This window comes from Microcaecilia unicolor, chromosome 5 (assembly GCF_901765095.1).
Source record: "Microcaecilia unicolor chromosome 5, aMicUni1.1, whole genome shotgun sequence".
Taxonomy (NCBI): domain Eukaryota; kingdom Metazoa; phylum Chordata; class Amphibia; order Gymnophiona; family Siphonopidae; genus Microcaecilia; species Microcaecilia unicolor.
Genome location: NC_044035.1, coordinates 232615516 through 232637876, shown reverse-complemented (window position 1 = coordinate 232637876; position 22361 = coordinate 232615516). Strand labels below are relative to the sequence as shown.

Here is a 22361-nt window from a genome sequence, read left to right as displayed (position 1 = left end):
AAAAATAAGGATAACTGGACTCTGGACAGAGAGAGAGACACTTTGCATTAGCACTGCATTTACATACAGTGGGGGAAATAAGTATTTGATCCCTTGCTGATTTTGTAAGTTTACCCACTGACAAAGACATGAGCAGCCCATAATTGAAGGGTAGGTTATTGGTAACAGTGAGAGATAGCACATCACAAATTAAATCCGGAAAATCACATTGTGGAAAGTATATGAATTTATTTGCATTCTGCAGAGGGAAATAAGTATTTAATCCCTCTGGCAAACAAGACCTAATACTTGGTGGCAAAACCCTTGTTGGCAAGCACAGCGGTCAGACGTCTTCTGTAGTTGATGATGAGGTTTGCACACATGTCAGGAGGAATTTTGGTCCACTCCTCTTTGCAGATCATCTCTAAATCATTAAGAGTTCTGGGCTGTCGCTTGGCAACTCGCAGCTTCAGCTCCCTCCATAAGTTTTCAATGGGATTAAGGTCTGGTGACTGGCTAGGCCACTCCATGACCCTAATGTGCTTCTTCCTGAGCCACTCCTTTGTTGCCTTGGCTGTATGTTTGGGTCATTGTCATGCTGGAAGACCCAGCCACGACCCATTTTTAAGGCCCTGGCGGAGGGAAGGAGGTTGTCACTCAGAATTGTACGGTACATGGCCCCATCCATTCTCCCATTGATGCGGTGAAGTAGTCCTGTGCCCTTAGCAGAGAAACACCCCCAAAACATAACATTTCCACCTCCATGCTTGACAGTGGGGACGGTGTTCTTTGGGTCATAGGCAGCATTTCTCTTCCTCCAAACACGGCGAGTTGAGTTCATGCCAAAGAGCTCAATTTTTGTCTCATCTGACCACAGCACCTTCTCCCAATCACTCTCGGCATCATCCAGGTGTTCACTGGCAAACTTCAGACGGGCCGTCACATGTGCCTTCCGGAGCAGGGGGACCTTGCGGGCACTGCAGGATTGCAATCCGTTATGTCGTAATGTGTTACCAATGGTTTTCGTGGTGACAGTGGTCCCAGCTGCCTTGAGATCATTGACAAGTTCCCCCCTTGTAGTTGTAGGCTGATTTCTAACCTTCCTCATGATCAAGGATACCCCACGAGGTGAGATTTTGCGTGGAGCCCCAGATCTTTGTCGATTGACAGTCATTTTATACTTCTTCCATTTTCTTACTATGGCACCAACAGTTGTCTCCTTCTCGCCCAGCGTCTTACTGATGGTTTTGTAGCCCATTCCAGCCTTGTGCAGGTGTATGATCTTGTCCCTGACATCCTTAGACAGCTCCTTGCTCTTGGCCATTTTGTAGAGGTTAGAGTCTGACTGATTCACTGAGTCTGTGGACAGGTGTCTTTCATACAGGTGACCATTGCCGACAGCTGTCTGTCATGCAGGTAACGAGTTGATTTGGAGCATCTACCTGGTCTGTAGGGGCCAGATCTCTTACTGGTTGGTGGGGGATCAAATACTTATTTCCCTCTGCAGAATGCAAATAAATTCATATACTTTCCACAATGTGATTTTCCGGATTTAATTTGTGATGTGCTATCTCTCACTGTTACCAATAACCTACCCTTCAATTATGGGCTGCTCATGTCTTTGTCAGTGGGCAAACTTACAAAATCAGCAAGGGATCAAATACTTATTTCCCCCACTGTACTTATCTTAAGGGACTGAGAATCTGGGGAAAGAAAAAAAATCTAAAATAGTTATATTAGGAAATTTTATGCACAATGTGTCAGTAGTTGGGTAATACTTATTTGTGATTAGAAATAATTCTGTTTATTCTTACTGAAAAGTAAAATAGTTTAGAGTGTGATAACTGGATCCAGTAGGATACTGAAACATTGATAACATTTATACTATTTAACTTTTACTTATGGTTATAAATTAACAAGTGCAATATAATCCTTAATTTGCACTAAAATAAATAATATATTTATTCTTTACTAAAGTGTGTGGTTTTGAATTTGATGTAAATCAAATTGATTCTATTCATAGAAATTAATACTTATTTTTAATGCATTCATTCGGCAACATCTTTCTCAGGATGATGTTTGTTTATGTTCCTTTGCCTTTTTGTGAGCTGCACACAGTAAACCTCGGCTCACGCGACTACATATCAGAGGGATAACTGAACTGTGTGTTGTTTGCAGGACAGGCAGGTGACACTAAGTAGATGGGTCAGAATAGGATCAGAGGAACAGGTAGTTAGTTTAGAGGAGGAAAGAAAATGTGCCGTTTCCTGTTCAGTGATTTCAGAAAAGAAAGAAAAGGAGGCAGGGGTTGAAGGAGGGTTGACAGAATGGACTGAGGGAAGAAGAGGTGGAGGTGACTTGGTTTAGAGCTCAAAGTTAATCTTGTGAACCTTACCATGAAAGTACTAAGCCAGAGTCTGGGGAGAAAGTGAAGGGGGGGATTGAGGGTGAAGGCACTTTGAGGAGAGAGTTCAGTTTGGCAAAGAAACATTGAGGGTTTGAGCCAAGAGAGTTTGTCAACTGGATGTAGTAGTCCTGCTTAGCAAGTGAAAGAGCAGACTGGAAGGAGGTCAGCAAGAATTTGAAATGTATGAGGTCAGCATGAGCACGGGATTTCAGCCAAAGGCGTTCAGCAGATCGGGCACAGGAACATAGGTAGTAGATTCTAGAGGTCAGCCAAGGCTGGGGTTTGGTACGCCTTACAGAATGAAGAATGGGAGAAGTGAAAGGATCCAGAGCAGAGGAGAGAATAGTATTAAAGGAAGAGACAGCCTCATTGACAGACTTGGATAACACAGTGGTTGAGAAGAGGGTTGGAACACAGGTGAAGTGAGTGCAAGAGTCAATAGCCTGAAGATTCCTAAATGTATTGGTGAAGATTGGACAGGACTGGAAGAAGACTGTTATGATTCTACTGAGACAGGCAGGGGAATGACTGGGACTCGCTTCTGATTGGCCTGTCAGGGATTGAGCTGATGTCTGAAGCAGCAGACCTCAGACCTATTTAAACTTACCTCTCCCTAAAGCATACCCTCTAGCATTAATTCCTGTCAGCAGAGCTCTGGTTCTCTTTCTCTGGCTGTGCTCGTAGCACAGTGTGTATTTTGGGGAGTTTTGCTTCTCTCCTTTTGTTTGTGGTCTGTGTGTGTGTGTGTGTGCGCGCGCGCGTGCTGGTTGTATCCAGCGTGTCTTTGATTGCTTCTCTGCAGGGCAGCTGGGTTTGTCTTCTGCCTCGTCTCTCCCTGTTTCTGTTAAGCAGCCTTTCTGTCCATGGTAAGCTCGTTCCTGTTTTGTTTGTTTAAGTTTCCCTTTACTCAGTGTTAACCCTTTATGTGCAGAGCTTGATATTTGCCTTCTGTGAGTCCTGCTTCTGTTAAGCAGCCTTTCTGTCCATGGTAAGCTCGTTCCTGCTTTGTTTGTTTAAGTTTCCCTTTACTCAGTGTTAACCCTTTATGTGCAGAGCTTGATATTTGCCTTCTGTGAGTCCTGCTTCTGTTAAGCAGCCTTTCTGTCCATGGTAAGCTCGTTCCTGCTTGTTTGCTTAAGTTTCCCTTTTCTCAGTGTTAACCCTTTATGTGCAGTGCTTGGTATTTGCCTTCTGTGAGCGCTGCCTCTTTTAGGCAGCCTTTCTCTGGTGTCTTCCTTATCCCTTTCTGTACTCTTGTGTGCCTGCTTCTTTCCTGTCCTTATTTGAAAGCAGCCTTTTCCTTCAGTCTGTTTTTCCCTGTTTAGCCATTCCTGTGGCGCTTTGCTCATGTAGAGTCCGTGTATATAGTGTCCAGTGGTGCGCTGGTAAATGTTTAACAACAGGCTCTCTCCCCGGTCCACCTCTGCGCCCCCCCCCCCCCAAATTGCAAAGCTGGCTATAGAAAGGGAGAGAGACTGGGGGGGGGGGGAATGCATTACTCCAGGAAAAAAAAATTAAATGATCCCAGATTCCAATCTAATTCACGTTTAATGTGGGATAAAATGCCATAAATAAGTAAATAAATATAAACTTTTAATGTTGAGCAACTGATTCTCAAAGTGGACATATTCCAAACACTATAATGAAAATAAAATGATTTTTTTTCTACCTTTGTTGTCTGGTGACTTTGTTTTTCTGATCATGCTGGCCAGTATCCGATTCTGCTGCTATCTGTCCTCTTAACTCCGTTTCCAGGGCTTCCTTTCCATTTATTTCTTTACTTTCTGCCTTTCTTCTTCATTTCTTGCCCTACATCCGTAAGTAAAAGCTGGGTTCTCCGCAGACTTGACTGTCCAGTGGATCCAGCTTCTGCCTATTTTCTGCATCCATGTGCAGTTTTTCTGCTGTCTTCCTTTCCCCTCATCTCATCTCCTTCCTCACTCTTCCCTCCCCTCCATCCATGTCCAGCATTTCTTCTCTCCCTTCCCTCTCCTCCATCCACCCATGTCCAGCAACCCTCCCCTCCCCTCCAGCCACCCATACCCAGCGATTCTCTTCTCTCCCCTGCCCCCCTCCAGCCACCCATATTCTCTCCCCTGCCCCCCTCCAGCTACCCAGCGATTGTCCTCTCTCCGTTGCTCCTCCAGCGATTGTCCTCTCTCCCCTGCCCCTCCTCCAGCCACCCATACCCAGCGATTGTCCTCTCTCCCCTGCCCCCCCCTCCTCCAGCCACCCATACCCAGTGATTGTCCTCTCATATAGCCAGGGCTAAGGAAGCACTATATGAGCAAAATAAAACAAGAAAAAAGTTATGAGTTAAAGGAAAGGCGGCTATCCAGAGCACACCCGACATCTTGAGTGCAACACTACAAGTACTGACAAGATAAGTAACTTAAGTAGAACTTGTACTGTATATATTTCATCATTCACATATTGGAAGGGAGGTAGGGTCCTATAGTGCAATGATGTGTGGGTTCTAGTGTGCTGGCACAAGTTGCTGCATAGCTTAAAGACAGGCACAAATCACTGAGCACTATCATATCACTATTTAATATATATATGAGCACTATCTTTAAATGAACAAAATTGAATCATTATTTAGGTTTCTATACTATTAAGAAATATTTACATCCTACGAGAAACCAAACCACTTTAGGCCCCCAGAATACATTTGAATTACATTTCTAATGTTCAGAGATCCCTTCTCATTGTTTCTACTCCCTCCAGGGTATCCACTCTATTGGCTATTTTCGTGTCATCCGCAAATAGGCAAACCTTTCCTTCCAACCATTCAGCAATATCTCCCACAAATATATTAAACAGAATAAGCCCCAGCACCGACCCCTGAGGAACTCCACTGCTCACCTTCCTTTCCTCCAAACAGATTCCATTTACCACCACCCTCTGCCACCTGTCGGTCAACCAGTTTCCTATCCAGTTCATCACTTTCAGTCCTAAGTTCAGCCCTTTCAGCTTAATCACAAGCAGTGGCGTACCAAGGGGGGGCGGTGGGGGCGGTCCGCCCCGGGTGCACGCCGCTGGGGGATGCCACGGTGCGCACCTGTTGCCCTGTCTCAGTCCGAGAAAGTTCACAATTCGCATGTGTTCACTGCTCCCTCTGAGTCTGCCCCGGAACAGGTTACTTCCTGTTCCGGGGCAGACTCAGAGGGAGCAGTGAACACATGCGAAATGCGAACTTTCTCGGAGACAGGGCAACAGGCTCGCGTCGCAGCACCCCCCCCCCCCAGTGGCGTGCACCCGGGGGGGTGTCATTTTGCCGGGGGGGGGGGGGAAAGAGGTGTCATTTCGCCGGGGGGGGGGGGGTCGCGCTGCACCCGGGTGGGGGGGGGGCATCGGCGATCCGCCCCGGGTGTCAGCTAGGGTCGGAACGCCACTGTTCACAAGTCTTCTGTGGGGGACCATATCAAAGGCTTTGCTGAAATCCAAGTAGATTACATTTAGTGCATGTCTTTCATACAGTTCTTTGGTCACCCAGTCAAAAAACTCAATAAGATTCGTTTGACAGGATTTTCCTTTGGTAAAGCCATGTTGCTTTGGGTCCTGTAACCCATTGGTTTCTAGAAAGTTAAGTATCCTTTCTTTCAGCAGCGACTCCATTATTTTTCCTACCACCGATGTGAGACTTACCAGTCTGTAGTTTCCCACTTCTTCCCTGTTTCCACTTTTGTGAAGAGGGACCACATCCACTCGTCTCCAATCCTGCGGAACCTCTCCTGTCTCTAAAGATCTATTAAATAAATCTTTAAGATATCCCGCCAGTACCTTTCTGAGCTCCTTCAGTATCCTGGGATGTATCCCATCCTGCCCCATAGCCTTGTCCACTTTCAGATTCTCCAGCTGCGGCTCTCTCAAGCCCCCCTCCTCCATGGCTCTCTCAAGCCCCCTGTGGCTCTCTTAGGCCCCCCTCCTCCCCCTTGCAGCTCTCTCAGGTTACCCTCCCCCTGTGGCTTTCCCAAGCTCTCCCCCACAGCTCTCTCAAGCCCCTTCTCCCTTGAACCCACCTGTGGTTCACTCTTCCTCCCCCTGCACACCTGCACCCACAATAAAGTCATTGGCCTCTATCCTCCCACCTCCCAGACCTGACCATAAGTATCCTTCCTCCTCCCCTACCCACCACATTCACACCCGCACACCTCCTCTTCTTCCCTCCCCAGCATCTATTGAAACTTTAAGTCTTCAGCCCTGCAGGCCAATGGCAGCCATACTGAAAGGTTGCCTGCAACCTGTACCGGGTCTTTCCCTCTGATCCAGCCTGCCCCTTCTGATGCAACTTCCTGTGGGCAGAAGAGGGTCTGAGTCAGAGAGAAGGCCCGATGCAGGCTGCAGGCTGTCTGTCAGTACTGCTGCCGCTGGCCTATAGGGCTGAAGACTTGCAGTTTCAAAAGGTGCTGTGGGGGGGGGGGGGGAGCAGGGTGTGTGGGATGGTAGCGGGAGGGAGAGTCATGAGAAGGTCTGGGATGGGAAGGTGCATGTGATGCCGGGTAGCATGTGATAAATTTTCAATTGTGATTTTGTAATCACAATTAATAATTAATGAGTAAATCACAGTATTAACCGTGATTAACGTGCAGCCCTGGTTTATTTTATTTTAAAAAGGCACTCAAGACATAGAGCAAATCTACCATGCTGCACTAAATTCCAAAACAAGGACCTTACCTACAAAAAGGAAGTGCTCTAAATATTACAGTGGACCCTAGACAGTGGTGAAGCTAGGGTAGTTGACACCCTGGGCCGGTCATTTTTTAACACCCCCCTCCAAAATCCAGTACTAGACATACCGAGAATACAAAACACTCAGGATCTCTAGAACAATTTTACCATACCATAAGTAGTAATTTCTACAAGTCACATAAGGAAAAGGAAAGCATGTTAAACACTACAGTGAGCACTAGAACATCAATTCGCCTATTGTAAAACATAACCAGACAGAATAGTACAGATCGTCGATCCTGCACAGTCAATGCCAACTGAAAGCCATGTCTTTTTCACAAACACAGATAAACCCTAAACCACTATAGAATAAGTAATCAAACTTTCTGTTTAGACAAAAATTAAACTGAACCCCCAAGAGGCCAAACTGAGCATACAATGCAACACCACAGAAACAGAAAATAAAATACCACCATTTTATTGGACTAATACATTTAGCTTTCAGAGACCAAAACCTCCTTCCTCAGATCAGATCAGATCAGATCAGTACAGTATAGTGATTTTACAATATCCTATCCTGGCCTGAGGAATGGGGTTTTGTTCTCTGAAAGTTAGTCAAAATATATTAAAATTAGTCCAATAAAGATTACCTTATTTCCATGTTCTATTTATTAACACAGCTACAATACTACTTTATCCTAAAGCAAAAAAATAAAAATATATATTTTGCTTGCAGTTTGTTGTCTCTGGTTTCTGCTTTCCTCATCTTCTTTTCACTGTCTTCCTTTCATCCAACATCTGCCTTCTCTCTCTCTCCCTGCCATCCAGTGTCTGCCCTATCTTTCCTGTCCCCTCCATCCAAAGTCTGCCCTCTCTCCCTGCCCCTTCAATCTAGGATCTGCCCTCTCTCCATGTGCATCTCCTTCCTTTGTCTTTCCTTCCCTCCATCCTTGTCCAACATTTCTCCTCTCTTCTCTCTTCCATCCATGTGCATTTCCTTCCTGACTTTCCTCCCCTCCATCCATCCATCCATGTCCAACAACTCTCCATTCTCCCCTGCACTCTCCTCCATCCACCCATATCCTTCAAACTTCCTCTCTCCCCTGCCCCCATTCATCCATCCATATCCAGCAATTCTCCATCTATGTCCAGGAACTCTCCATTCTCTCCTGCCGTCTCCTCCATCCATCCACATCCAGCAAATTTCCACTCTCCCCTGCCCCCTCCATTCATCCACCAGCAATTCTCCTCTCTCCCCTGCCCTCCCCTCCTCTCCAGTGATCTCTTCTCTCCCCATGCCCTCCCCTCCCATCCATGTCCAGCGATTCTCCCTGCCCTCCCTCAGCTCCCCCACAGCCCTCCTCTCCATTCCTTCCTGCCCTTCCCTCCATCCATCCACCCACGTCCAGCAATTCTCCTCCCCTGCCCTCCCCTCCAGCAATCTCTTCTCTCCCCCATGCCCTCCCCTCCAGCGATCTCTTCTCTCCCCCATGCCCTCCCCTTCTCTCACCCATGCCCTCCCCTTCTCTCACCCATGCCCTCCCCTTCTCTCACCCATGTCCAGCAATCTGTTCTCTCCCCCTGCTCTCCCCTCCCATCCATGTCCAGCATTCTCCTCTCTCCCCTGCCCTCTCTGTTCCTTCCTTCCCGCCCACGGCAGCCCTCCTCCTCTTCCTCCTCTCTGCCCCCCCCCCCCCGTATCATAACCTTTTATTTCCCGTGGTGGCAGCGGCGTCAGTTCCGTTACGAAGAAGGCACTGCAGGCTCCCCTCCGGCTTCAGTTTCTCCCTTCGCACTTCACACAGTAAGTGTCCCGCCTTTGCGGAAACAGGAAATGCGTCATCGCGAAGGCGGGACACTCACTGTGTGAAGAGCGAAGGGAGAAGCTGAAGCCGGAGGGGAGCCTGCAGCCTTCTTCGTAAGTACGTAACTGACGTCGCTGCCACTACGGGAAGTAAAAGGTTATGATACGGAGGGGGGCGGAGAGGAGGAGGAGGGCTGCCGAGGGTGGGAAGGAAGGAGGAGGAGGGTTCTACGAGGCGCCCATGGGGGGGGCGGATTTTGGGTGCGGGGGGGTGCTTGGAAGCAGCGGGAGTGGCGGAGCACCCCCCCCCCTTGTGCTGACACCCGGGGCGGACCGCCCCCTCCGCCCCCCCTTGCTACGCCACTGGCCCTAGAACATCAATATATCTATTGGGAAAACTGAACAAGCCAAATTACTACAGATCACTACATAGAAAATTCATACTAATAGAACACCTAACCTTGATCACACACAGAGAACATAGATACTAAATACAGAATAAATGACCACAAACTAGAAATACAAATATGTATACGGAAATTAAACTGAAACCCCACAAAGTCAGATCTTGCATTTAGAAAACTACCAGAGAAACAGAAAGAGATACATTTTCCCCTGTACAGTGCAAAATATAAAGATACCAGATGTCAAGCATAGTGTTGGCAGGGTGGTGCAACCAGGGCAATTGTCTGTGACTCCCTGGCCAGAGAAGGCCCCAAGCCAGCTTGAACCTTAAGAAGGCACAGCCTGGTACAGAGCTTTGGGGGTCCCCTCTCAAATTACTACCATGGACTTCAGCTATGCTTAACTATGTCACCAGCTCTGGGAGTTGTACATTCCAAGAACTGACATTTTCTAATCATCAAATAGAAAATAAAATTACTTTTCTACTTTTGTTGTTTGGTCATTTGATTTTTTTTTAATTGTGTTGATCCCAGTCTCTGGTTTCTATTTTCCTCTGCCTTCTCTTAATTTTCTTGACAGGCTCTTCTTTCCATTTGGCATTTCTCTTCTCTCCATATCCATCATCCATTTTCCCTCTGTGTTCCTGTCCCTATCTTCCCCCTATGTTCAGCATCCCCCATCTTTGACCCTGCACCTCTTCTTCAGCATCACCCCTGTCTCCATGTCCCTATGCTTCCCCATGTCCAGGATTTTCCTTGTGTCTCCTCCCCCACCCCCAAGTTCAGCATTGCTCCTCTGTGTCCCTGTCTCTATGCTCCCTCCATTCACACTCTCTCCCTTCTGTGTCCCTATCCTTCACCATGTCCAGCTTCTTCCTTTTCTCTGCCCTCCCCACCCAACATGTCCCAACATCTTTCTTATCATTACCACATGGTCCAGCATCTCTCTGTCTCTCTCTCTCTCCAACCTTCACTCACCATCCAACATCTTTTCTCCCTCCATAGGTCCAGCATCTCTTCCCCTCTCTTCCCTCCATCCTCTCACAGGACAGCATATCTCTCTTTCTCTCTTCTATTCCCCTCCCCCTCCGCCACCGCAGTGCAGCATGTGTCCATACCTCTGTGCATATGGCATCTCTCCCCCTCTCTTCCCTCCATCTACCATAGTCCCACATCTCTCACTCTGGCATCTCTCTCCTCTCTCTCAGGTTCTTCCCCTCCAGAGTAGTTTGGCATCTCTCCCTCTCTCCCCAGCTCCCCTTCCCTGATAGTTCATCATCTCCCCCCTCTCTTCCTGTTCCCCGTCCCTCCAGCAGGGGCAATGGAGGGTTAAGTAACTTGCCCAGGGAATGCCCTCCCCCTTGAGGCTGTGAGTGCTGCCTCTGCAGTATCCTCAGCCGAACCAATCAGAAGAGCAGAAGCTGGGTGTGAGAATTAAACCCTGATCTCCTCCATGGCAGCATCTAATGCTGCTACTATGGTGCCACAGTATGTAATCCTGTACTGTCTCTGACTTGTTGGGCTGTCCTAACATGCTATATGATGATGTCATAGTATGTAATGTATGTAAACTAGAAACATTTTTAACTAATGCATACTGCATTTAATGAAGAACAAATGCAATATCTATTCCCACACATTTATATGAAGACATAGATATACATACGCAGTGCATTGTGTGAAAATCACTGGTATACCCTTTAGAATTCACTTCCAGAGCCCCTCAGGAAAGAGCCCTCCTATAAGAAACTTGAAATGGATATTAAGATGCATTATTTTACTCTGATGTTTGGTACTAATTATGCAGAGGACACCACTCGGCACAGGTGGCGAGTGAGATAGGCAGCTGCTGCGTATAGCCTACAGTATTTGCTATCTCTTCTCTCACAGTCTTTTACCTCACTCATATCCTTTATGTGGTTTCTCCTTTCTTTCCTGTTTTTAATGGAGTTCTATCATGTATTTCTTGGTTTTATTGTAAATAATGTAAACCACTTTGGCACTGGAGAAAGGCAATGATAGTCATCTAATGAACATACAATAAACATAAAACTCTTCAGTGACACATTTTATTTTTCTAAACTCTAGATAACAGCGCTTAAAATCAAGCATAATCCGTTTGCCAAAGCTTTTCTGGATGCAAAGGAGAGGTGAGTCCCAGCCACTGGTTTGTAATCTAATCAGGTCCTTTACTTGAATAAATTGTGCCCTGGTCACGAGTACTCCCTTCAACAGTGTAGCCATGCAGAGTGATCCACAGCCAAGGTTTATTCTGCTCTCTCTTTCCAAATTCCCCTAATATCTATGCATCTTCCATCTTGTACCCAGTGCTGACACTTCAGTCTAGCTCAGTGGTTCTCAACATTTCTTCCATTCTCAACATTTCTTCCATTGTGACACACCTGAGAGACGATGTTCACATCCGTGACACACTGAACACTACCATTCATGGCTGAATACATTTTAAAAATCCCTTATATTTCATTAATTATTGCTGAAAATGATGCAAAGAAAGGTGGTGACTGCTGGGTTGGGAAGAGCAGACTTGCAACATTTCCAGTTGGGGCTGGTGGCAGCACTGAGCATTGTGGGTAATGGTGAAGCAGAAAGGGCCAGTTATGTGAATTTCAAATATCTGATTCCCTGCTCTGCTCTTCCCAGCTCGCAGGAACACATCATGCTTGTTAAGCAAAGCATGTCTATTACATTTTTGGTGACACACCTCTGAGCTGTTGGTGACACCCTGACACACAATGGTTGAGAACCACTGATCTAGCTGTTCTACCCATGTCAGCATCTCCTTTTTCTGCTGCATCCCACACAATTCACTGATCAGCTGTTTGAACCACATGTGCAGGGCAATTCTATAAATGGCACTTAAAACTGAATGCACAGATTTGGGCGTGAGCAAATTAATTGAGTAATAAGTCTACTATTTTATTTATTTTTTAAAACTTTTATTCCACGTGATCCTTAGTTCTCAGCGGATTACAAAATTACATACACAATATATAAAAAACAAATTTGACATAATCAAGAAAAACAAAACAGACTAACTTAAACATCAAAGTCCCAGAGCAGATATTAATCATCATTCATTGCCCCAACTGTAGGCCTGCATAAACAGCAACGTCTTGACCTCTCTTTTAAACTCTTTAAAGTATGTAATATTTCTGATTCAAAGAGGCAACTTGTTCCAATAAGCTGAACCAGCAATATAGAAAATCTTACTTCTATACTCATTGGAACATGTTACATGAGGAGTGGCCTAGTGGTTAGGGTGGTGGACTTTGGTCCTGAGGAACTGAGTTCAATTCCCACTTCAGGCAGAGGTAGCTCCTTGTGACTCTGGGCAAGTCACTTAACCCTCCATTGCCCCATGTAAGCTGCATTGAGCCTGCCACGAGTGGGAAAGCATGGGGTACAAATGTAACAAAACAAAAAAAAAAAACTTCTGAGATGCTGATCTCAATGACCAGTTTGGGTGCTGACAATCAATAATTGGCAACAATTTGGATTTATGCATGTATCTTGCTAAGTACTGTTCTATAAAGATGCGTGTGTAAATTTTTTAGCGTGCAACTGAAAGTGGGTGTGGCCATGCGAGGAACATGATCTGGTCAGGGGCATTCACTAGAGATGCATTCACTATTATAGAATTCGGGGGATCCACGCCTAATTTAGGAACGGGGATTTATACCAGGGTTCAGTTGGTGTAAATCCTCTCACCTAAAAGTTGTGTGCAGATCCCAGTGCTATGCATTGTTTTAAAACGCAGGAGGACCAGGAACTTTGTCTCTGGCATCATAGCATTGGGTTCCCTGTGCAGAGACATGACCAGGCACACTAAGGAACATTCCTCCACATGCCTGGTGGCCATGTGGAGGGAACATTCTGCCATTGCCGTGGACATTCTCTCACTGCGGGGACCAGTACTGCCATTGCACATTTTGCATAGTGTATTTCTGATTAGCAGAAACATTTGTCTCAAAACATCTATAATATTTGCAGTGCATCCTCTTTCTAAATGTTTTTCTTGTGTATTTTCGAATATTGAAACATATTTATTTGTTTATTTTATTATGGACTCACATTTTTAACTGTTTTCCTGTTGTGGTTGCAGGGGTAGTCGCAAACAAAAAACATGAAAAACCTTATTAGATAAACCCCCCCCCCCCCCCTGTAAAAGTTGTATAGCTGGATATGGCCCAAACATAGAGCAAAGGGTGGCCACCATCTCAGGATATTTAGCACATTTACTGCTAGGTTAAATTTTCATCTGAAGTGCTCTCTTGGGGGATATGTATGCTCTGTAATAAAAATGTATATTGTTACTCTCTATAAATCACAGAGGTTAATTTAACTACTGGTTTACAGAGATGATTTTTCAATAAATCCTCATTGATTTTAACCCCAAATCTTGAGTCCAAGCTGTCGCCCATTTTTGAAAAGTCGGTTGCAGTAGATCCTTAGAACTTTAAAAAAAAAAAAGGAAACCCATCCGGTACTGACACCTCTCAGCAAAAATTCTCTACAAATTCTGTCATGTCATCCATTAAAGCTGCAGCAGAAAGGGAAGAAATATATCTCATTTGTAAGTATGCCAAGGTATCTACACTAAGAAATTGATGTTGCTCTTTAAAATGGGTGAAAGACAAGGGCCTCCCTTCCACATCAAGGCAATGTTTAAACAACCTAACCCCCTTGGCAGCCCAAATCTGAAATGTTTTATTTGTCATCCCAACTGGGAAGTCTAAATTACCTTGCAGTGACAACCAAGGAGTGATGCTTTTATCTATTTGTTTACTTTTACACATCCAGACCATATCTTATGTAACAAGGCCACCAAGGAGCGTTATATGCCTAGGCAGCTTATTAGAAGGGGCATGTAATACGTAACTGAGGGATAACAGAGAAAACAATACTTGTTCATAAAGCAGAGGAGTAGAACAATCAGTAGCTTTAAGCCAATCCATAATTTGTCTAAGATGACATGCTTTACTAATAAATAAATTTACAATACAAATTAAAGTCAGGGAGATTGGGTCTTTTTTAAAATGCACAGATCTGAATGTCAACTTTGTATAGGAAGTCTAGGTAGTAAAATGATCTGCCAAATACAAGGGAAGAAAGTGTAGCAGTAAGAGTCAGCATGGTCTTAGTCATGTAATGAGCTGTTTGCAAGGGCCCACGCTGAGAATAACACTCAACCTTATTTAACCCTACTTGTCTATATGAGCCAGACTCAAATTCATGACTGTCTGTCTTCTGAGCCCTTCAGTCTCTTGCAAACCAGGGATGAAATGAAAGGCTCAAAATCTGTGTGTCAGTGCTCTGAATCCTCTGGTCTACTGTAGTTGTAGATTAAATGTTCTGTATCCATCTACTAGTTCCTTGAGATACTCAGCCTCTGGTGACCTAGAGGTGAAGGGTAATAGAATATAGAACTCTGGAAACCAGAAGTGAGAGGCCCCGTATCATTGTGCATGTTCCCTGAGTCCCCTAGTTTCCAGTAACTTTCTTTGTTATCTGTAACCACCCGATATTTTGTTTTCCAGAAACCATCCTAAGGACATGCAGGAGACTGTCCCAGATGGCCAGCACATGTCATTTTCACACTGTAAGGAAGGCTCACATTCTGCCATTGTTTTTAGCGTGAGATTAGTTATAGCTGAGAGTTATATTGAAACAAGTTCCCGAACAATATTACAAGATCATGTGCATGTAAAGTGATAACCCTCACCTGTATATACTAAATGGGGTAAATTCTATAACTGGCGCACAAAGATAAGCACCGGAAAGATCCACGCTAAACTAATATTCTATAAAGGGCACTCCATGCTGAGCGCCCTTTATAGAATACTAACAATGTGGATATTAGACTAGGTTCTATATATCATGCCTAAAAAATCAGCACCGAAAAAAAATACGCCTAGGCATATTCTCTAAAGTATGCCTAAATTTAGGTGTACTTTTATAGAATGCGCCTAAATTTCCATGTAGATTATAGAATACACTGAGTGCCTGTCCATGCGACTAAATTTAGTTACAGGCAGCTTCATTAAGTAAAACTTGGTGTAAATGCCGATGCCTAAATTAGGTGCAGACCAGATGTATTCTATAACAACTTGCATAGATTTTAGAATTGGCCACGCCCCCTTTTCAACTATGTGACATAGAGCTTTCGTGCATCACGTTATAAAATATATTTAGACAGTTGTGCACGTAAATTCTAATTAATGCCAATTAATATCAATAATTGCTTAAATGGCAATTATCGGTGCTGATGGGCTTGTTAACTAAGTTGCACATGCAAATCCAGAATATGACTGGATTTGCGTTGTTCAATTTAAGTCACGCTATATAGAATCCAGCGGGTTGCGCCTAATTTTGGTCACCAGCATTTACACCTGCTGAAACCTGCTGTAAATGCTGGCGCATAATTTCTGGCACTTGGGCGCACAAATGACAATATTCTACAGCATCGCACCTAATTTCAGAGAACACCCCTGATCTGCCTATGCTCCTCCTGTAGCCACACCCCTTTTGAGTTGCACACTATGAAATTTAAGTAGCAGTTGTTATAGAATAGCAACTAGGGCAGATGCATGAGCAAATGCAAATTGTTGCCAATTGACTGCAATTACTGATTGTTAACGCCTTGTTAACTAATTATGTTGGGCACGCAACTGCCCTATGTGCCCAAATTTAGGTGCCCAACTTTTGGCAACCTACATAGAATATGGGGTGCCTCCATTTAGGTTCCCTGATGCTTTGTAGTGAGAGTTCTATTCTATAATGGCATCTGAGTGCCCAGATTCCAAGTGGCACACCATACATTTATGCGCCCACAATTGCACCAGCCATAGACCTGTAAATGCAGCAGGGACGTGCTTAATGTCCAATATTCTGTAAGTTTCACACATGTGGGAGCTCTACCCACGTCCAACCCATGCTCCCTTCATGTACCACCCATGGTATTTCCCACTTAGGCCTGTCATTATAGAACAGTGCTTAGGTGGCATGCTGGCAGATTTGTCATACTGTCAAGATCCTACTTAAACCTACACTACCCAAACTGCAAAGGCCTGAAATATAAAACAACTTACGCATCCAGCTTCTCCTACTGAAGCGCACAACTATGGAATGGCCTCCCAAAAGTCCTGAAAACAATCCACGACCATCTGACCTTCAGGAAATCACTAAAAACCAACCTCTTCAAAAAGGCCTACCTCAATGACCCCACACAACACGCAATCTTAATCCCTCTTGATCCTCCACATATACCTCATACGATCACTCTTCAACCTTGTACTTGTTATCAACCGACTGGGCAAACACCTTTGATGGTACTATGTAAGCCACATTGAGCCTGCAAATAGGTGGGAAAATGTGGGGTAGAAATGCAACAAATAAAAAATTTGTGGGTAAGTATACACTTAGTCCACACTTGCACACAGCAAGCAGGCAAAAATACAACAGCAAAGGCAACAAAAGTGACTGGAAATCTTTAATAACAATTCATCAATCTGACTCGACACAGCCATGTTTCGGCGACAGGGTCTGCGTCAGGAATCTGCTACTCTCAGAAGGGGATCAGGAAGGAAACAAAAAAGTCACTTGCCAATCGAGTTGATAACCTTCCAACATTAGTATTGAGTATCAATGGCAAACCACAGCTGCCACAATGAATGAAACACTGTCACAATAACTGTAGACAATGTATCAAGCAGTTCTCCTACCATTACCTTACAGTTATTGTGACAGTGTTTCATTCATTATCAAAACACATGTGGATTGTGAAAATTGCAGGACCTTAGGAAACTGGAAGACTGGGCATCCAAATGGCAGATGAAATTTAATATGGACAAATGCAAAGTGATGCACATTAGGAAGAATAATCTGAATCATAGTTACCTGATGCTAGGTTCCACCTTAGGAGTCAGCTATCTAGGTGTCATTGTAGACAATACACTGACATCTTCTGCCCAGTGTGCGGCAGCAGAAAAAAGGGAAACAGGATGTTAGGAATTATTAGGAAAGAGATGCAAAATAAGACCAAGAATATTATAATGCCTCTGTATTGCTCCATGGTGTGACCTCATCTTGAGTATTGCATTCAATTCTGGTCACCGTATCTCAATTATCTCAGAATTAGAAAAGGTTGAAAGAAGAGCAACCAAAATGATAAAGGGGATGGAACTCCTCCCATACAAGGAAAGGCTAAAGAGGTTAGGGCTCTTCAGCTTGAAAAAGAGATGGCTGAGGGGGAATATGATTGAGGTCTGTAAAATCCTGAATGGTGTAGAGCAGGTAGAAGTGAATCGATTGTTCACTCTTACAAAAAGTACAAAGACCAGGGGACACTCAATGAAATTACATGGAAATACTTTAAAAACAAATAGGAGGAAATATTTTTTCACTCAAAGAATAGTTAAGCTCTGGAACTCGCTGTCAGAGGATGTGATAACAGCAGTTAGAATATCTGGGTTTAAAAAAGGTTTGGACACGTTCCTGGAGGAAAAGTCCATAATCTATTATTGAGATGGACATAGGGGAAGCCACTGCTTGTCATGGGATTGGTAGCATGGAATGTTCCTACTAATTGGATTTCTGGCAGGTACTTGCAACCTCGATTGGCCACTGTTGGAAGCAGGATACTGGACTAGATGAACCATTAGTGTGACCCAGTATGGCTATTGTTATGTTCTTATGTTCTTATTACTTTCTAGGGAGTTGCTTTATAAAAAAAATAATTTAACATAGGTTAGCTTGAGGATAGGCCTGAAGAGATAAGTATTCAGTAGATAGAGAATTCCATAGTGTAGGTGCTGCTATGAAGAAACAAGAGGATTGACTAATGTGTGATTCAATTTGAAAATGAGAGGGTATGTGTGAAGAAACTGTGTGTTTTTTAGCCTGTAAAATGTATTGGATATTTTCCAGCATTAATTATATCTTGTTGTCACAAAATGCCTAGCCACCCACCTGGGATTATCCTGCAGCCACTTAGAGGGTCTATCCCCAGGACAACTTAGGTCTGCCTGCACATGCCACTTGTGCTCTACACTAGCACCCTCCTCCCACTGACTGGGTCACAAGTGCCTCTGGGCGAGTCTCCAGCTCTCAAATTATCCCTAGTGATTTCTAGGTTACTGGGGCCACACCCAATGGTCCCACAGTTCCCAGAAAGCACTCACAGACCCAACACACAAACCACCAGGATTCTTTATCAGTCCAGACAAGCAGAGTGAACAAACATTTTTGTTTATTCTCATAAAAATTGAACACTGAACAAAAATGTGCATATAGCAAACAGTAACAAGTAACTGAATAATGGATCAATTAGAAAACTAATTAAACATCTATATAATGTCTAAACAGGACATATAATTGTTCACAGAGCCTTAGCAAAGAGATCTGTCTCCCTTTTCTTCCAGGCTAAGACTAAAAGCAAAAACCGTACACTCTAAAGGAAACAAGCTCCTGGGCCAATCAGAGTCCAGTCAACAAGATTTGAAATTATACTGCTGCTGCTTGCTTCCTGCTTGTGTTAAAGGAAAAGAACATTTAGTTCCTTATAACAGCTTTAAGCATAAACATACACCATCTGCTGGCCAAATAGGAGAAATACACTTCAGATATACTTAAAACAGGGAAATATCAAATACATTTTACAGACTTAAAGCTCACAGTTTCTTCACAGGTGGTGTTTCTTTGTTATAAGCTGTTACAGAAAGAAATTGAATGTTCTCTCTTTAGTTTAATAGAAACAGGAAGCAAGAAGTAGTATATTTTTGAAAATTTCTTGTTCTGGGTTCTGATTGGCCCAGGTGCACATTTTCATTTGGAGAGTACTGGCTTTTGCTCCAGTCTTAGCCAGGAAGAAGAGAGAGACGGATCTCTTTGCTAAGGCCCTGTAAACAGTTACATTTGATAACTTGTGAGCAGCTATGTCCTGATCTTCCTAGGTACTTTTTAGAAAGTAAACAAATGTATAGCTAGTGTTATAATTGATCCATATTTCAGTTGCCTGTTATTGTTTGCTGATTGCATTTTTTCTGTTACATTGTTCAGTTTTTAAGACAATCAACAATTTAGTTTATTGCCTCTTTATCTGAACTAAGAATTCGAATACCGGTATCTCTCCCAAATCTTCCTCGGTGAAGACCTAAGTAAAGAATTCATTTAATCTCTCCTGCTATGGCTTTGTCTTCCCTGATCGCCCCTTTTACCCCTCGATCATCTAGTGGTCCAACCGATTCTTTTGCCGGCTCCTTTCAGTACCCTTCTCCACCACCGCCAACTCTAGGCTCCGCCCTTTCTGCCTCACCTCACCCCATGCTTGGAACAAACTCCCTGAGCCCATACGCCAGGCCCCCTCCCTACCCCTTCAAATCATTGCTCAAAGCCCACCTCTTCAATGTCGCTTTTGGCACCTAATCACAACACCTCTACTCAGGAAATCTAGACTACCCCAACTTGACATTTCGTCCTTTAGATTGTAAGCTCTTCTGAGCAGGGACCGTCCTTAGTTGTTAATGTGTACAGCGCTGCATAACCCTAGTAGCGCTCTAGAAATGTTAAGTAGTAGTAGTAGTAGTAAAAATTATGGTGGTTAGTGTGTTGGGTCTGTGAGTGCTTTCTGGGAACTGTGGGACCACTGGGAGTGTGGCTCCAGTACCTAGAAATCACTGGGAATAATTTGAGAGCTGGAGACTTGCCCAGAGGTGGTTGGGACCCAGTCGGTGGAAGGAAGGTGCTAGTATAGAGCACAAGCGGCCAGTGGCATACCAAGGGGGGGCAGTGGGGGTGGTCCACCCCAGGTGCATGCCGCTGAGGGGTGGTCCACCCCAGGTGCATGCCGCGCGCACCTGTCCTTCATTTGTTCCATGCTCCCTCTGCCCTGGAACAGGTTACTTCCTGTTCCGGGGCAGAGGGAGCATATAACGAACGAAGGACAGGTGCGCGCGGCACCCCCCCAGCGACGTGCACCCAGGGGGGTTCTTTTGCGGGGGAGGGTGTCCTTTCGCCGGGGGGGAGGGGTTGCGCTGCATCCAGGGAGGCGCTGCACCTGGGGGGGGGCGGAGTGCATCGGCATTCCGCCTCGGGTGTCAGCCCCCCTAGAAATGCCACTGCAAGTGGAATGTGCAGGTGGAACTGAGCTGTGCTGAGGATAGACCCTCTAAGTGACTGCAGGGTAACCCCAGGTGGGTGGCTAGGTGTTTCGTGACAGTATAAGTAACTTGTGTTGGGACCAGCTCAAGGGACTATCTCCTCCTCCTCTGCTGAAGCCCCCCCCCCCAGTGATAAAGAGCATCTCTCCTCTCTTTCCTTCCCCCTCTCCTGTGGATGCCAAACTACAGACAAGCAGAAAGACGGAGGGAAGGGAAGGGGAAGGGAGATATGCTAGACCAGGATTTTGGAGCCCTTGCGCCCTTTATCAGTGGTGCCCTGAGCCAGTGCCTCACCTGGTCCATATGTTGAGCCAGCCCTGGTTGGGAAGTATGTAAGGAACAAGAGGGTGAGTAGGGAATAAGAGATCTACTTACTGAGGGACTCCAGTCTGGAGAATCTCAACTACAAGACTACAAGGCAAACCTTTATGTAAGGAAAGTAAATAAAAGCAAGAGAAAAAGGAAACCGCTATGGTTCTCCAAGCAAGTGGCTGAGAAAATAAAGGCTAAAGAGTTCGCATTCCAGAAATACAAAAAAACTCAAGACGAGGAACATGGGGAGGAATACCGGAGGAAACTGAAAGAAGCCAAGAGAGAGGTACGTCTGGAGAAAGCGCAAGCGGAAGAACAAATGACTAGAAGAGTAAGAAGAGGTGACAAAAATTTCTTCAGGTATATTAGTGAAAGGAGAATGACTAAAAAGGGAATTGTGAGACTAAAAGATACTGCAAACCGCTATGTAGATAATGATGAAGAAAAGGCAAATTTGCTAAATAGATACTTTTGTTCTGTTTTTACTGAAGAAAATCCGGGAGAAGGACCACGATGGACTGGCAAAAGTTCATTTGAGAATGGAGTGGATATAGCACCGTTCACGGAAGAGAGTGTGTATCAACAACTAGAAAAACTAAAGGTGGACAAAGCCATGGGACCGGACGGGATCCACCCCAGGATATTGAGGGAGCTCAGAGAGGTTCTGGCGGGTCCTCTTAAAGATTTGTTTAATAAATCCTTAGAAATGGGAGAGGTTCCGAGGGATTGGAGAACGGCGGAGGTGGTCCCTCTTCACAAAAGTGGTGATAGGGAAGAAGCTGGAAACTACAGGCCAGTAAGCCTCACTTCGATTATTGGAAAAGTAATGGAAGCGATGCTGAAGGAAAGGATAGTGAATTTCCTGGAAGAAAATGAGTTGCAAGATCCGAGACAACATGGTTTTACCAAAGGGAAATCGTGCCAAACGAATCTCATTGAATTCTTTGATTGGGTGACTGGAGAATTGAACCGTGGACGTGCTATAGACGTAATCTACTTAGATTTCAGCTAGGCTTTTGACACGGTTCCCCACAGGAGGCTCTTAAATAAACTGGATGGGCTGAATATAGGACCCAAAGTGGTGAACTGGATTAGGAACTGGTTGACGGACAGGCGCCAGAGGGTGGTGGTGAATGGAGTTCGCTCGGAGGAGGGAAAGGTGAGTAGTGGAGTGCCTCAGGGATCGGTGCTGGGGCCGATTCTGTTCAATATATTTGTGAGTGACATTGCCGAAGGGTTAGAAGGTAAAGTTTGCCTATTTGCGGATGATACTAAGATTTGTAACACAGTGGACACCCCAGAGGGAGTGGAAAACATGAAAAAGGATCTGAAAAAGCTAGAAGAATGGTCTAAGGTTTGGCAATTAAAATTCAATGCGAAGAAATGCAAAGTGATGCACTTAGGGAGTAGAAATCCAAGAGAGGCGTATGTGTTAGGCGGTGAGAGTCTGCTAGGTACGGATGGGGAGAGGGATCTTGGGGTGATAGTATCTGAGGATCTGAAGGCGATGAAACAGTGTGACAAGGCGGTGGCCGTAGCTAGAAGGTTACTAGGCTGTATAGAGAGAGGTGTGACCAGCAGAAGAAAAGAGGTGTTGATGCCCCTGT

At 44.8% G+C, this 22361-nt stretch overlaps 1 protein-coding gene across 1 annotated transcript in view; it reads left to right on the top strand.

Annotated features, from left to right (window-relative positions):
• The window catches only part of TBX19 (T-box transcription factor 19), a 107744-nt gene that overhangs the window by 65238 nt on the left and 20145 nt on the right, over positions 1-22361 (top strand). The window contains 2 exon segments of the mRNA XM_030204946.1: positions 11354-11415; positions 14824-14911. Coding sequence (XP_030060806.1) covers positions 11354-11415; positions 14824-14911 — 150 coding nt within the window.